Source organism: Cyrtonyx montezumae, unplaced genomic scaffold (genome assembly GCF_038088225.1).
Source record: "Cyrtonyx montezumae isolate F1298 unplaced genomic scaffold, pur_monq_1.0 scaffold_3, whole genome shotgun sequence".
Taxonomy (NCBI): Eukaryota; Metazoa; Chordata; class Aves; order Galliformes; family Odontophoridae; genus Cyrtonyx; species Cyrtonyx montezumae.
The window spans coordinates 83336078-83352720 of NW_027072034.1; the positions used below are offsets into that span (position 1 = coordinate 83336078).

General features: G+C 46.6%; 1 protein-coding gene across 2 annotated transcripts in view; it reads left to right on the forward strand.

Annotated features, from left to right (window-relative positions):
* The first annotated feature begins 3773 nt into the window (after window positions 1-3773).
* The window catches only part of VANGL1 (VANGL planar cell polarity protein 1), a 40176-nt gene continuing 27306 nt past the window's right edge, over window positions 3774-16643 (forward strand). For both annotated transcript variants that reach the window (XM_065742121.1, XM_065742120.1), the window contains exons 1-4: window positions 3774-3845; window positions 10888-11165; window positions 12923-13049; window positions 15824-16431. In XM_065742121.1, the coding sequence (XP_065598193.1) occupies window positions 11083-11165; window positions 12923-13049; window positions 15824-16431 (818 nt within the window). In that variant the 5' untranslated portion in view covers window positions 3774-3845; window positions 10888-11082. The remainder of the gene's footprint in view (window positions 3846-10887; window positions 11166-12922; window positions 13050-15823; window positions 16432-16643) is intronic.

A 16643-nucleotide genomic window follows, 5' to 3' on the forward strand; every position in this document is an offset into this window, starting at 1 on the left:
GAGAGTCAGTTATGCTTTTCTCTTGGTCATCTTCAGTGAACGCTTAATGTGTAATTTCGGTCTGAAGACTCGAGGCTCTGTGCCTCTACCTCTTGATTTCCTTCACATTTGTTGTCCTTTAAAAGGTTTAACTCCCGAGTGTCCCAGTATGAGCAGATTTGTTCCTCAGCTACATGCTCACCCGTGGCCAAATATTAGCCCAGCTGCAGGTTCTCTGGCCACCATGCAGTTACAAGTGGCTGAAGTTTGTAAATACTACAAATATACAAAAATACAAAATACTACAAAAACCACTACAGCCAGGTATTCCTATTTGAGACCTCATGCTTTCCTTTGTTTCTATGGGAAGTTGGGATTCTGCCCCTGTCCTGTGCTCCCACCCTTCAGCACATCGGACTGGAGTTATTAAGGAGAGGAGGGGACGATTTCTTGCCTATTAATGTCCCTTGCCCTCTAAGGTAAAAGTCCACAGGGGGCTGAAAGGATTCTGCCACATGCAGAGGACAGTCACGTTGCAGGGCACATTCTAGTCCTCTAACTTAGAGAAAAGTCAGTCAACAGACCTTCTCTTTTCTCCAGTCTTCTTGGCCTGTAATCTACCTCATTTTTTCCTTTTAAATTTACCTAGGATATGCTTCTGGAGGGAGATTTTTTTTTTTCTTTTTTGAACAGTATTCTGGAAAGTCTTTCCTCCATCTGCCTTGAAACTGAAGTAAGATTCCAGTTGAATCCTTAACTGAGTTTTGGAGGATATCTGCCAAATGAAGCTTTCCTAGTTTGCTATCCAGCATTGGGCAGAAAATGTGTATTTTGGATGATGAATTCCATAAAGGGCACTGTAGCTTTTTTTGCTGGTTGCTATGCAAAATAAATGTCATGCTGTTTCTTCAGCTGTGCAGTGCTACGCATTTTCCCTTTCTAAATAGCAACCACCCCAAAAGGGAAGGAAGGTGTTTCTTTGTAGTCATGTACCTCTGGCCTTCCTCTTCCCCTAAACAAGATTTTCTGCAGCATAAAAGCTGAACTATGGCTCCTTGTGCATATCTGTTGTTGCACATTTACTCAGACTTTAGGTGTGTGCTGGTAGATGGAGGTCAGTGGCATAGAGTGAGGTCATGCACTGTTTGAATGGGCTATACAAGCAGTTTCATCCTAGATGACCTTTGAAGGTGCATCCAGCACTGTTCATCCCATGCTGAGGCTCAAGCTGATGCCATGTAAGAGTGAGTAGTAACTCAATGATGTTTGTTCTTAAGCTAGCTCAATTTGTGTTTCTTACTTGAGACGAGTACTGCCTCTTATTCCCAAAGCACTGTGCACACGAATTCTGGCTTAAGTGAGGAAGCTCTGTGGCCTCTAACTTGAGAATGATCTTTTCATCCTACTCAGCAGTAAGAAACTGCAGAATCAAGTCAAGTTTTACAGACAGATGCAGATCTATGATTTTGTTGTTGTTACTGAATACCTCACTGTGTGCTGGGGAAGGTGGAGTTTGGATTTTGGGAAAACAAAGGCTAGTTTCCAAGGTGACAGGAAAATCTACAGCAGTTTCAGCCTCAGTATCTTAACAGAAATATTCTGTTTGCATCTCCAAACAGGGCAGAATCTGGCTCACAAAAAATGATCAGTAGAAAAGTGTAAGGTCAAATAGTCAGGCTTATTTAAAAACAAGTGAATTTAATGGTCTTGGAGGGGGAAAAAAAAGAAGCAGGCATCTGAGCAAAGATATGACCTTAAAGTGTAACCTAACAATTAGTTATGTGAAAACTCCCGCCACTTTAGAATAGATGAATTTAGAAGAGTGTGTGGAAGTTTATTTAGGTAATTTGGCAGGATAGCTGGCAGGCCGTGAACTATGATTGGTAAACTAAAATTTAGGACAGAATGACTCAATATACTAAGGGGTTTCTTATAAGAAGGGATAATGTCTGCACTACAGAAAGTGCCTATTCAATCAGATCCAAGATCACTTGATGCTGCATGTGATTAAAAAATACATTTCTCCTTGGTCTGCTGTCCAAGGTAAGTTTTTTCAGAGTGAGAAACAGAATGCAGTAGCGAGATTAGTTAGAATTACAGTTATTTTTTCCTCTAAAAACTGAGAATATTAGCCATGCTTCTGATGGGGGGAAAAAAACAAAACAAAAAAAAACCCCTAAATGAACATTAAGGGAAGCTAGAAGCTGCTGTTTGAAAGACCTGAGAAAGTGCGTTGTTTCCTGACCACTTATCTTTTTAATTTATTTCTTGAAGTAAGTGCAAAGCTTTCCTCACCTACCTCAGTGAACTTGAGGTTGTAGCACTGGCATTCACTCGTACCAGAAGAGATTCAGCTTGGATATGAGGAAACATTTCTCATAGAGAGTGGTGAGGCAGTGGCACAGGCTGCCTAGGGAGGTGGTACAGTCACCATCCCTGGAGGTGTTCAAGAAACACTGAGGGACATGGCTTAGTGGGTATGGTGGGGTGGGGTGGCAGTTGGAGGACATCAAGGTCATCAAGTCAAACTCCCAGCAACGAACCTGGACACCTACAGCTAGATCAGGCTGTTCTGAAACATACAATGTCCATAAGTATAGCACTTTACGAATTCCTGAAGTATGACCCCACCATGCAAGTAGGCTGACTCTTGCCATATGTTTCCTCATGTCTCAGTGGTTTAAACATGATGAAAGCGTGTAGCAGCACCTTGCTATCTGCCTCTGAGCCCATTGGCACATCCCTTCTCTGCCTGTGTTTTTGTAACAGCCTGGTGCAGTCGTGGGGCGGAGGGACTGCTGCTGGGCACAGTGTGATGTCGTAGAATCGTTAAGGTTGGAAAAAACTTCACTGTCAAGGACCACCATCAGCCCATCACCAGGTGTTACAGAGGGCAGTTGGGACGAATGCAGCAGAGCACTGGGGACTTGCACAAGAAGTTTGGACACAAGTTGATAAAGCACACAAGGTGAAAGCTATCGCTCGATACCAGTCTCTAACAGCCCTGTCATGGGGTGCATGTTACTGTGCTGAACTGGAGACAACATATCCACCAAATTGGAGTGGCACAGAAATGGTTCTTCTTAGTCGAGCAGTCTGTAACGTCATTCAGCACTGTACAAGTGTTGAGTAAGGGAAAAGTGCCACATGTAAAATTATGGCATTATATTGGAGAACAGGGGGCGAGGAGCAATTGAAAGGGAAAAACAAAAGACAGCATCTGCAGCAGGCGCAGTAACGTGATGCAGAAACTATCTGACAGCGTAACTCCACTACTTTCTGCATTCGTTCCCTTCACAGACTCCGTTGTTCTTGAGTAATTCAAGTCGCAGGACTGGAAAATAGGAGCTCTGACTTTCTTCTGTGCGTTCTCACCGGTGAGTTCGTTGTATGGCCCCAGACCTGTTTTTAAAGGGGTTGTCCTAGAGAAACGAGCAGCAAAGGCGACGGTGGGGGGCACGGGGTTCTCGCGGCCGGGCCAGACCACCAGCGCAGACCTCTCCGAGTGGAGGAGCGGCCTCCCGCCGTACGTCCGGCCTGGGAGAGAAACTGGAGGTGCGTTGGAGGGCGAGCGGAGGGACGGCGGTCCGTGCCGCGCCGGCAACAGGTGAGAGGCGAAGCCGGGCCCCGGAGGGCAGCGTGTCTCGCGGCGTGCTGCCGCTTCTCGCGCCCCGCAGCCGGGACCGGGCGCTCCTCGCCGGCAGGGCAGGGCCGGGCCGCGCGGCTGGAGCCGGGGGAGGGACGGGGCGGTGCCGGGCACAGGAAGCGGAAAGCGGCGGCGACTGCGGCCGCCGCCGGGGGAAGGCGGCGGGGCAGGGCGGCGGGTCGGTGCCGGCGGAGCGGCATGGGGCGGCGGCGGGAGGCAGGTGGGTCGCGTTCGCGTGTTCCGCGCGGTGGCCCGCGCCCTCCTGCCGCCGGGCGGGAGGGGCTCCCCGGCGGCCGCCCGCGTCCCCGGGGCTGGGCGGTGGGGCGGCCGGCTGCGAGCCCGGCGGGGAGGCCCGGGGGGTGAAAGAGTCGAGCCGTGCTGTGCGGCCCCGGCTGCTGGAGCCGCCCGCGGGGGTGCGGGAGCGGCACGGCCGCGCTGCCCGGCCGGGAGCCGGCTCGGTGGCAGCGCTTCGTGGCGAGCAGCTGAGCGGCGGTTCCGTGCTTCGTGGCCGGGAATCCTCAGCTTGTCGCGCGGGAGCTGAGCGGAGGGTCTTCCCTGTGCCCCGGCATCGCCGGCTCGCGGAGAGGACCTGAGGGCTCCCAATAGAGGGCAAAGCAAGCGGCTGCGTCGGGCGGCCGCTGTGGAGAGGACCCCCAGTCCTTGGGTGGAGGATCAGCGGCATTGCGAGCATGTCGCTTCGGCTCTGTGTTTGTCCGTGACGCCTCGACCGCGGATTTTTCCAGCTCTGGAAAGCGAACGCGTGAAGCGACATCGGTGAGTTCGTGCGCTGCAGGGCACAAGGGTTACGAGCCCATCACTGGGCTGCCCCGGCTTTGAGAAGAGTTGCAGAGCGTTCCCGAACCATATGATCTTTGGAGAACTTGTTTCTCGGCGTGCTTGGCTCTTCTTCCCCACAGGAGTTTGGCTGTAGCTCTGGGACCAACGTTAGCTCAGCGGGTCGCCTCTTTTGAAAAATAAATGGTGAATGGAGCCTTGCAGAAAGCCTCCCCGCAGAACGCTCCACATATATGTGTTGGAAGGCTGTGCCAGCCTCCCAGGCACGCAGCTATGCCTCGTGGTCATTGGCTTCGGAGCGGGCACGGGTGCTTGAGCTGTGCCTGCTGGCACTCACCCAAACGCAGAACTCCTTGTGGTTGCCACCGTCCTTTTGGTTTTAGTTAGCGGCGGCAGTGCTCATGTTGTATCATGGATGTGTGTACCTGGCAGGGCTTGCTCCCACAGTAACCGCAATACTGCTGCCGATGTGACTGCAGTTATCTGGCAGGAGCGTATGTCCCGCTGTTCTGGTGGCCTTCCTTCCGCCCACACCTCTGACAACCAGAGCTGAGAATGGCGTCAGAAACGTCACTTTGCTCTTAGGGAACCTGTGGCCCCCTGTGCTGTGTTGGGGCTCGAGAGACAGCCTTGAGCAGAGAGCCTGGGTGTTACTGGAGGTGGTCATTATGAAGGCACGAGCAGTGCTGTGCTCCTGTGTCTGGTGCTGTCGCTGGAGAGTTTGGCAGGAGGAAGTAAACCATTTTCAGAACTATCTCAGGAGTTCATTAGCTACCTGATTTAGGTTGGTAAAACTGGTTATTTTCTCAGGGGCCGGTGCCCTTCCTTGTTGCCAAGTCGGAATGGTGTCTGTTATGGATTGAGCAGAAGGGAGGTGCTAGAGGGAGACTCCATCCTGAGGGTTTGTTTAGGGTCTTTAGACTTATTCTTTAAAATTCACATGGACAGTGTAGGAAGGTGCACAGTATCCTAAAGGAGAGGATGTGCTTTCCATAGAGAAACATTTATAATTTATAGCCTTTAATTTTATCCCATTATCTAACTGCTATGGATATAAGTAAACTTTGTGAATGAGATGTGGGTACTGCCTGCTTGAATAGGCAGTCCGAAGCACGAGCTCCAAGGCAGATTTGCCCTGTTTGTTTCAGCAAGGCTGTGGGGTTTTAGATGTCAGTGCTGAAAACTGTTACTGTGTAAGTGCAGTCTCAGGTGTGCTGGAATAACAAGAAAACAATCTTTTGTACCATGTTGCATGGCTCTGGAGTTGAAAAGCACATTTGGAGGCCCAGTAACATGGGAGATGTACAAGGAGTGTAAGCTTTCACCACTCTGACAGATTAACAGCTGAAGTATAATTTGCATGATTGATGAGTTGGATGCTGATTGTGCTTTGCAAACTTGGGCATCGCAGATGTGGTTCTTACCGTGGGCAGAGGGCATCCTCCTGGGAAGGATTTGACTGATGTGTCCCGCACAGAGCTTCTCAAGTCATGGATCAATGGCGTGTTGAGGTGGTGTGGTTGGAAGAGCTGTTCTAAACCACAGCGATGGTTTGGTTCAGGCGTTTTTGCTCTTGATTAAGATAATCCCACTAAATTTTCAGGTCTGCGTTATTGCGTGTGGTGATTAAATACACAGGTGGATCGCTTCAATAAATGAAGCGGCTTTGCTTTTCTTTTTGAAATATCCATGTCATGGACTAATGGCTTTCAGCCCAGGGGCTGGGAATTCCCGGGGGTCTGTGAACTGTTTCTAAGGAGCCTGTGAGAAGCAGCGGAGAAAAGAGAACGCATCGCTAGAGGGCTTAGATTTGCTGACTGCTAAACATTTATTTTTAGGATGAGGGACTTGCAAATGAGGAGCTACCACCATAGAGTAAAGGCCCTCGTTTACCTACTTCAGGGCCGTACTGAAGCATATTTAATGACATGCAAAAGCGTATAAGCTTTTGGAAAAACCCTTTTTCCAGAACAACTTCTCACAAGAGCTTGTTGGCAGTTAAAACTAACAGAAAGCCTTGGCTGTGCGAGTAGATGAGCGCGGGTGAACTTCTGTGCTTATGGGTCACGTTGCTGGACTGGGGCCTGCTCAGGAAATTCAAAAGCAAGAGGTTCCTGTGGCATTGCTCATAGATCTTTCTATGCGTGCAGTTGAATGCAGTGAATTACGTCGGGTGTTTTTTTTGAGGTGAATAATAGGAATATGTTGTAGCTGCCGAGTCAGTGCTGCCGCTGGAATGTTTCCCAACTGCCTAGCAATCTTTTAATTATTTCTACTCCTGAAGCCTGATGCTGCCCCTTAGCATGGCTCTTGGGGTTCTGTGAGTTTAATCTGTAAAGCTTGTCGTTTCACTAGACAAAGAAATTTTCAGTGCAATAGCTAGCAGACATCCTTTGCTCTATAGGCTACTGTAGAAGTCAGGCCTGCACCGTGCAGGGCTGAACATTCACATGTACTTGTGGGCACTGGTAGCTGCTTCTGGATATATGTAACTCCATATCACACTCCTGGGTATTTGAAACTCCATGAACAAATGGGTAAGTTGACTCCAATAGGTTGCAAGTTCTAAACTGGGTAAGAATGAAACTACACAGGCAAAGGTTTCAAAGCCGGGCTGGGATAGAATTGTTTGCCTCAGCTCCACAAGGGGAAGTCCATTGGGAAAGTATGGGATGTAAAAAGAGAGCTCTTGTTTGCGTTTGCCCTCTTTGATTTAAAGATGTAACTTGCTCCTTTAAATTTCCCTCGGGCTGGGAGCCAAATTGTGCTCCCTTGAAGATGATCACAAAGCGAACTTCACTAGAAATGGAATTGGGCTCCCAGCATGGAAAACAGCAATTCAAAAGGACTTTTTTGGGAGATTTATGAGCAAACGAAAAGGGGGAGTTACAATGAGTTGCATAGCTGTGTAGGAACTGTAATTACAGTGATCTCTTCAGTACTCAGGGTAACTACGTTTCTTCCCTGTTGTGCAGTATTCATCCGTGCTTCTTGCCAGACTGACTGGGATCCCCAAATCTTTGGGGCCTCTTTGGCATTGTTCCCATCAGGGAGTTCACCGTAAGATGAAATCGGCAGCTTCCTTCTTTCATCTGTGAACAAGGGAATGGCAAAGTGAGAGTCTCAGCCCTACTGGCAGCAAAGTGTGTGCTTGCACAACGCATATGTTTGAACAGAGGAGAGATTCCTATCCACCTTGTAGCTGTTTGCCTCTGCCACTCTCCATCACGGGGTTGGTTTTGCTGTTTGGCACTATGCTTTGAACTGGGTCACGGAAAGGACCCAAGACAAAAGTGTGGCGAGGTGGGGAGAGGAGGTTACTATTATTTTTTTCCTTCCTTACAGTGGTGTTATTTGCTCTCTGAGGATTGTATTGACACAACTGAGAGTGGTGAACTGTGGTGAGGAGGTGGGAGCTACTTATACCCTGAAGCCGGAGGGGCTTTGTTTCACATGGGGCCAGGTGCTTTGCTAACAGACCATACCTTCTGCAGGAGGTATAGTGATCTCTCTTAAAGCTGTTTGATTTAACTGGATTGGACTCTCCATTCATGCTTGTTTGTGGAGGGGTGAGGCCCCAGTTGATGGGGGGGCCCCCATCCCCTCCCCAGCAATCTCAGAAGCTTTCCTGGGATAAGGCTAGCCCCCTTCCTGCCATGATGTAGACCAGGAGGTAGGTGCCCTGCTTGGTCTGACCCTGAAGAGTGTACCTGGACCAGTTTTCTCTACAGACTGTGCACATCCCACCTTGGATTCTTTGCTTCATCTTACTTGGACTGGGCTTGCAATCTAGGCTGTCTAGTGACTGAAAAACCTAGGAAGCCTTTTGTCATGGTTTTATGATTTTTGGTACTGGTATTCCACATCATAACATCATGTAGTGCATTTAGAGTTAAAGAACCCGGGTCGCGGCCGTGCAAGCACCGGCTCCTAACCACTACACCACAGCATTAACTCTTTAACTCTAAATGCACTACATGATGTTAATGATGTGGAATACCAGTACCAAAAATCATAAAACCATGACACCTTTCCAAAGGTCAGCCTCGATAGGGCACCAGACGAAGCCAGGCATCTTTTCCTTTTTCCAACTGAGGTCAGGCAGATGTGTTTTATCCCCAGTTGCCTTGGTGGGAAGAACTGTTTAGCCCCCACTGCATACTGAAGCTGGGGCCAGGAGGTGGTGCCGAGTTCCTCAGTTCATCACATTGCTTTTGACTGCAGTCCAGGAGGCTTAACGTTTTTTGGTGGCCTGGTTGTTGACTTTTCACAGAGCTATGTCAAAACCGTTGGTCTTGTTTACACAGAAAATGAAAGTTGGCATGATCCAGCCTGCCCTGATGCTCCCATGTTAGCCTTACTCTGAGGTTGCTTCCAGTGCTCAGTGCTGCCTTGCTTCCCCCACTGTCAAACAGGAACTGCATGTTTGTGGTTCCTGTCTAGGAAGCCTGGGCATTTTCCACAGCAGCTTCTATCTGCTGAAATATTTCCTGACATCTCCAGCTCTTAGTCTTATGTCTGGGAGTTGGGGGGAAAAAAGCTGAATTGGAGGAAAAGGCCATGAGTTGAAATCTCCCTCACGTGTTCCTCTATGGCTTTGCTATGTTTGTGAAGATGGTTGCTCTCTCTATAGTAATGCCACAGTGAGTGCTCTAATCCCATAATACTTGTTAACACCTCTTGTATTTGTGAGGGTATGCCTGGTTTGTCATGCCTAGCACTTACAAGACCCTTTGAGTGCTCATCTCTGTTGGTCTAATAGTGCTTTTTGGAGCGTGGAGGAAGGGATCTGTCTGAGGTTGCTTCGCAGAACAGAGTGAAAAACAGCTTTTCTGAGTCTCAGCTCGTTGCTGGAGCCATAAGTTCCAGGCTGTGTGCAAATCTGGGGAGTTAATATGTTTCATCATGTCTTCCTGGCTGGGGGATTTTAGTTCCTGTTACAGTCGTGATGCTGTATTTCAAACTCTGCCGTGCCTTGGCTTTGTTTTTTGCTGTGCCTGTACAGTCTAAATCATCATCATTCCCCCCCTTCCAAAACCAGGCATTATGTTCCCATCTTTGTTTGTCCTTCATAAATTCTCTGCTTCCTTTAAGAAGCTTTTTGGGACATGATGTTCCCTTACAGCCTGGAAATTCATGTGCACAAGGTTTCCCCAGCACTTTCTCATTCCTGAGAGCCCTGGTGAGCCTAGGCCTTGAGTAAATGCCTGCGGCTCCACAGCATACTGTGGGCCAGGGAAGCCTGTGGAGCCCAGACTTGGTTCTTAAGCAGGGTTTGTGCATTGCAGAGGGCTCTCTGCTTGCTCGTGAGCTTTTCTGGGGGTATTAGTCAAGGAATTCTGTAGCTGGAAAGAGGAGCTGGCCTAGTATTGGGCTTGGTGTCTGTTGTTGTTCCTTTCTGGGAAGGTAGAAGATAGAAAGCAGTCACTGACTCTTTTATTGCTAACAGATTTAAAAAGTGTTGTGAGCAGAGAGAAACGGAGGGATTTAATTTTATTCAAAGCAGCCTTTTGCCTGCTCTGAGACTTCTACTTGCCCATAGCCCTCCATCCCGCTGGTGTTGGCTCAGGGCAGCGGTCTGGCAGGAAGCATGGGAGAGCGCTGCTCCATGTCAAACCCTGTGCTACACCACTGTGCTTAATTCCCCCAGACTGGTCCCTAATTCCTCTGTTTTCCTTCTTGACAAATGCAGAGTACACAGCTGAGAGGTGTCTGTGTGTCTGCCTTTTCTTTTTTTCTTTTCCCACAGGGTTCAGAGTTCTTGGCGTGTAACTCCTGGAGGCTGTTCCCTTGTCTCCATGCTCCCATCCAAAAGCACAGCTCTCCTGCCCTTTGCAGATAGGACTTAAGCTTTTGTTCCAAATGGAGATGTGCCACAAGAAACGTTGGCCCATATAAGCCAGTTATGATCTCTAATCAACTCTCCCTGGTGCGATTAGGATGTGTATATATAGCTATTAACTTCTAATAAAATTCAGTTCTTCAAGTCCCAAATTAGCTTTGGAGGCAAAGGTTGCAAAGGAAGGGAGGCACTTGCAGTGCCATCGATTGTGTAGTAGCTAATGCTTGTAAAATGGGCACACCTTGCAGCTATAAAAACAAAGCAGGTTCAGACATGGTGGTCTGATCGTTTGCAGCATTTCTGCTGGGATAGTCACACACACCCCCGTCCCTTCCCCCAGGAGCAGCGGAGTGCACTGCTGCCATTCTGAACCTGCTGGTATTTGGGATGTGTGTTATGGGGATATGGATGTCAAACCCAGTATTTTTTTCAGGGGGTGAGTATCTGTGAGTATCCAGGATGCTGAGTCTTCACCAAGGCCCAAAGGTCTTCTGCAAGCAACTGATGCTGTTACGGATTTTTGGATAAATGGACTAGATTTATGAATCAGAGATATATTATCTACCAATTTATTTAAAGCTCTGCATGAACTGCTTTGCTTAGCATGCCTATTTGTTTTTCCTAGGCCGATCTTGAGGAGCAGAGCTCCCTCCCTCCTGCCTCTGGAAGGACTCCTTGGAAGTGAAGTGCACCCGCTCCCCACAGCCCAGGCCACACTGATGACTGGGAAGCAAAGAGAACTCAGGAAAGCACTTTTATCACGGTCTCCACCTCAGGAGCACCAGGAACTCATCTTCTAAACAAAATCTTTGCAGACCCCATGTCTACTGCAATGGATACAGAGTCAACGTATTCGGGGTACTCCCACTACTCAGGTCACTCCAAAAAAGCCCACAGACAAGGGTAAAGAAATTTTTATTTTTAATTACTTGCTGCTTCAAGCTAGGATGTGTTCTGTGGAATAAACATAAGCCAGGATGTAATCAGTGGGGCTACGGCTCTGGAGGCGATGCATGCAGAGGGTCCTCCAGAGGAGCCCAGTGACAAGATAGAAAGCAATTATGCCGTTACTTGATATTCAAGCTGCTGGTTGTATGCTAAGGTTCCATGTGGCTAGAAAGATTGGAGAAACACCACCCGAAGGGAAAAAAAGCACTCGACTTGGCTCTTAAAGTGTGAGTGATGAATAGAGTCTCTGGGGAGATGTGTCAGACTTCCTAAACTGATACTTGTCGCTTGTTTTCTATTCTGATACCATTTCTTTATTGTGTAACAATAAGGCTTCCTTTCTTCCCCTCCCCATCCTCCTGACTTCTCTTTGTTGGTGGTGCTTTTTTTCTAATAGAACTTAAGTGGTGCTTGAGTCCACAACAACTCCTTTATCAGCATTGATTGGATTTGAAGGCAGGCTTTTGTGAACTTGAATAGCAAGTCCTCTTTCTGTTTTGGTAGTTCAGTGCCATCAAAAAACCTCTTACTCGAAGACATCTAATTACTTGGAAAGTATACTTGTTCTTTTTTCTTGTGTTTTTTTAATCTTCATCATTAGTTTTGCATGCAAAACTGGTTCCTTTTACAGTCTTTGTAACTTAGGACTGAACTGGTCCAAAATAACTTTCCATTTCAGAAGCAATTATCCCATATGTTTGGAAAAAGGATTATTCCATGAAATAGCCTTGGAGTCCATTCTTGAGTAAAACATCTCATTTGTCTTTCTTCCATTCTCCTTTGTTATCACCAGTCCACGCCCCTGTGTGGATTGCTCTCTGAAGTTCAGAATGCAGCATGGAAAGATGTCTTACAGGTTTTCAAAACAGCATACCAAATTCTAGACCTCTTGCTACAAACAGGAAGTTTTGTCCCGTGAAACCTTTCCTTTGGGCTGTGGTAATCCCAGTAGTGCTGGGACCCTGGTCTCTCCTGAGCTTTTACCAGTCTCTTGAGTACAGTGAAGGTCTCTGGTGCAAGGGCAGCTTCCCTGTCCAGGTAGGAAATGGGAGGGAAATACTGTCTAGCAGATTGGTCAGACTTAATTTACCTTGGGATATTCTCAGATTGGAAGCTGTGAGGTAGGTACTCTTGACAGTGAGCGCTGCCCTGCTGCTGTTGATGTTCTTGCTCTTCTTTATAAGAGGTTAGCTTGGAATGCCAATAAACATCATCAGTTGTCCTTCAGTGTTGAGATCCCAGCTGACAAGGTTCCACCATGCAGGAACAGAGCTTTCCTTGTGTTACCTCTACATGTCCCTGTAGGACACCTTATTAGAGGTGGAGAGCTGAGTAGTAGACCAATCCATCCTAAATGGACTTGTCAGTTGTTGAGGGAGAGCAAGCTTTGCTTTCAAGTCCAGCACTGGCAGAAGCCATTTTAAGAGGAGTTGAAGTGATGGATACGTCCTTCTTTCCCCTTGGCGACCCCCTTCAATAACTGACCAGTTCAGCTGTTCCAGCCACAGGGCTGTGTGCCCCTCTGAGCAACATCACTTTTTCCTCTTTTGAAACTTTTTTTTTTGCAGATTAAATCAATGTTGATCAAGAGGTGAGCAGGCATAACTATAACCAAATTCTTAGGGCACCTGCTTCAAGTAAGTTAAAGGTTCCAGGCTGTGGCCCAGGAACTCTGTGGTAACTTTATTCTTCTCTTGCTCCGTTTGGAAAAGGAGTCGGGACAGGCACAAATCACCACGAAGCAAAGATGGCAGTCGGTCCGAGAAGTCCGTCACTATCCAGACACCTCCTGCAGAACCACTGCTGGGGAATGACGCCTCTCGAACAGAAGAGGGACAGGTAAGGAAACAGCAAAGTTAAACGTGTAGTCTGGTTTCTGGAAGAGAGCCTAGGACTTTGTCTCACATGAGTAGGAAGAGGCGTGTTGCTTGCATGCTGTGCGTACACTACCATGACCTATGGCTACTGGTTATTCATACATTACACTAAGATCTCATCAGTTTTGTCTTTTCTGAGAGCATTATATTTGACAGCACCAGTGCTGACATGACTTACACTTTGGGCACTGATTTACTTCTGTCTCCAGAGAGTGTTATCTGACAATCTATATAGAATCACGTGTTTCTGTCATCTCACTGTGCAATATTCAGGTCTAGCCTTTCACCTGTAAGTACACTTTTGTTTTTAAATGGCATTTGTGTGGAATCATCGTGTAAAATGTTAGGGCCAGGATTCCCTAATGAGGAAAGAAGGCAAGAAGTATAAAGGTAATGCAAAATAGCTAGGAAACTGGTTGAAAAAAAAAACCCTCAAAACTCAAGGAAGCTAATATATAATTATTAATAAAGAAAAAAAGTGTTTATTTTAGATTTAATCTAGAATGGATCCAATACTCCGTGCTCTAGCAGTTAACGTGAAGGTACATAATCATTTGCAAAGAATGACTGATGCTGGAAAACAAAGAACACAGGATGTTTCATTGCTTCCTGGGTTGGATTTTTGGTATGTTAGTTTTTGCCTATGGGGCTCCACCTCTGTTATTTCAAAACTAAATTGCCAGCTTTCTATTCAGATTGTGTATGGTAGCACTTATGACAATATACATGTAGCTACAGGTATACCTACTTCACGTACTTCCATTCACTATTTTATAATCAAATACTTGTTTTCAAGAGTCTCAGCTGTTATTTTAAATAAATATAAATATGCTGGCAGACTTTTAGGCCCTTGTTTTTGTGCAGACCTCCTCAGTGTTTAAAGTCAAAGAAAATGAAGGTGGTACATGAGCAAGACTTTTCACCTGGGAAGCAGAATGCCCTGGATTGGATTCAATAATCTTGTACTGTTTGAGATTTAGCCTTGTATTTCCATGTAACTGCATGACTATAATATTTGTGCCATTTAAAATGGGAGGAACTGTTTAAAGCTGTAAACTGGGACTAGAGTTGCCTATTTTCTTCTGGGCTGTAGCCTTAAGCTGCTGTGGTGTTTCTGTCCCTTCTCTGTTCTGCACAGCTCCTCAGTCAATTGAAAGGAGGAAATCATGCAGAGCTATTTCATGCATAAGCATAAAATACTTGAAATGCTTAGATTGTTTCACTGGAGACACTGGCAAAAAGGAAAATGAGACATGATTACGCTTCCTTTCAGGAAATCTTACTATACAGGTATCTCTTCTCTGCTTTGATGAGGAGTGACTCAAAAATCCTTTAGATTAATTCTAGTTACTGTCTGTTTGTGGTTGATCTATCTCAAAACCCTCCTACTGTAGTTAGGGAGGCACTGAAGTGCATTGGAAGTTAAATTACCAAAGCTGTTCACAGCGATCTTGCTGCTTCTGTCTGCTGCTCTCTCAAAGGTTCTTGAAGACTTTCCTGTAGCTTTTACAAAGAGGTGAATAATGTTTAATATTAGTGTTGTGGTTCGTAGGAAACCCCATAGTCATAGGCTTCTACAGTACTCTCATGTTTATAGGTACTGTGTCTTATGTATAAAATGATGTCTGTTTCTTTAAAACAAAGTGCCTACCTCAGCATATGTAACTGCCAAAGTCTGGGAGAAGGTGTAAGTCCTATAAATGATCAAGGCTGCAGAAAGAAAGATTTGGGAGGATAAGAGGAAAAGTAAAATATGCACTTCTGAATGAGCCTTGAACTACAAAGGTGTTGGGTGCCAAGCAGCAAAACACGTGCATTGATGCTGTTTGGTACGTATTTGTGAGAAGTACCAGGAGTCTTCTTGGGCATGAGTCACTTCAACAGCAGCTGTGAGTCAAATCCTAAATCCACGTGTGTCAGTGCAGCTCTTTGGCTGTGCCAGTACCAAGCAGCAGCAGTTGACAGCACTGCATGGTGGAAGTACTAGCTTGTGGAATTCCTTTGAAATTAGCTAGGAGAGAAATTAGGCTTTCTGAAAGCCTTTTGTAGTCTGGAGCTTGATTATATCCACAGTTTAGTAAGTTCAAAGCACTATACCTGAAAATATCTTCAGTGACTACCTGTGATTTTTTTTAGATTTAATTCAACTTGTATTAGAATACATTAGCCACTGAGGACAATGCTACTGTTGAGAAGGATAGAAGAAAGAGGTAGGATAAACTGCTGGAAGTGCAATGGCTTCTCTTACAGATGAAAAAACTGTGTGTGAACTTGTTTATGATTGTGTAATGACTGCAGTTGACTTGAAACACTGAAATGGAACTTTCCCTTCCAGGTGACTCTGCGATGCACTTGCACTACAGAATTCACAGGCTGGCAGAGTGCTAGGTCCTGCCTTTCTCATAAGACCTGACAATTACTGCAGTTTCCAAGAGTTACGTCATATTATTAGTTAAGTGTACTGGAAAAAGAATCTAAGACGTTCTGAGTGGCAAAGGAAGTTGAGCTATCTGCTCCACAGTTACAGGTTTTTACCACCCAGCATTTACAGTCACTGATTTGGATCAAACCTTATTAATTTTCAGGGTTCGTTATTCGGTATTTTGAAGGTGTTGCTTTTACTTAGCAGAATTAAGTCTCACGTAGCAATCCTTTTCCAGGCAAGAAAAATAGAAGACCTGGAAGAAATAACTCAATTGTTTCACTGTTGTTTTTATTTCTCTCTTCCTCTCCTAGGATGACAACTGGGGTGAGACCACAACAGCAATCACAGGTACCTCTGAGCACAGCATTTCCCAAGAGGACATAGCCAGGATCAGTAAGGATCTGGAGGACAGTGTTGGGTTGGACTGCAAACGTTACCTGGGTTTAACAGTGGCAGCTGTTCTTGGACTCCTCGTCTTCTTTACCCCCATCGCCTTCATTCTGTTGCCCCAGATCCTGTGGCGGGATGATCTGGAGCCGTGTGGTACTGTCTGTGAGGGACTGTTCATCTCTGTGGCATTTAAACTCCTCATTCTTCTGATTGGGACCTGGGCTCTGTTTTTCCGCCAGCCCAAGGCAGACATACCAAGGGTGTTCGTGTTCCGGGCCCTCTTGTTGGTCCTCATCTTCCTGTTTGTGTTTTCCTACTGGCTTTTTTATGGCGTTCGCATTTTGGACTCGAAGGACACCAACTACCAAGGAATAGTGCAGTATGCAGTGTCTCTGGTGGATGCACTGCTCTTCATTCACTACTTGGCCATTGTCCTGCTAGAGCTACGGCAGCTGCAGCCCATGTTTACTGTCAAGGTAGTTCGTTCAACAGACGGAGAATCGCGATACTACAGCTTGGGACACTTGAGGTAGGTACAAGCACCGTAGTCCAGTGGTGGTTATGCCACAGCAGGAAGCCACTGCATTTGTTTGTATGGTATCGCTGGTTTCTGAATTTTCCCCCAGAGGAATCCTAGTCTCTCAGAAGCTACCAAATTAAACGGGTGAGTGTAGGGAGGGTTGGTTTGTCCTTGCTTCAGAAACCTGAATAAACATCCCTTGAGTCAGACAGAGTGAAAAG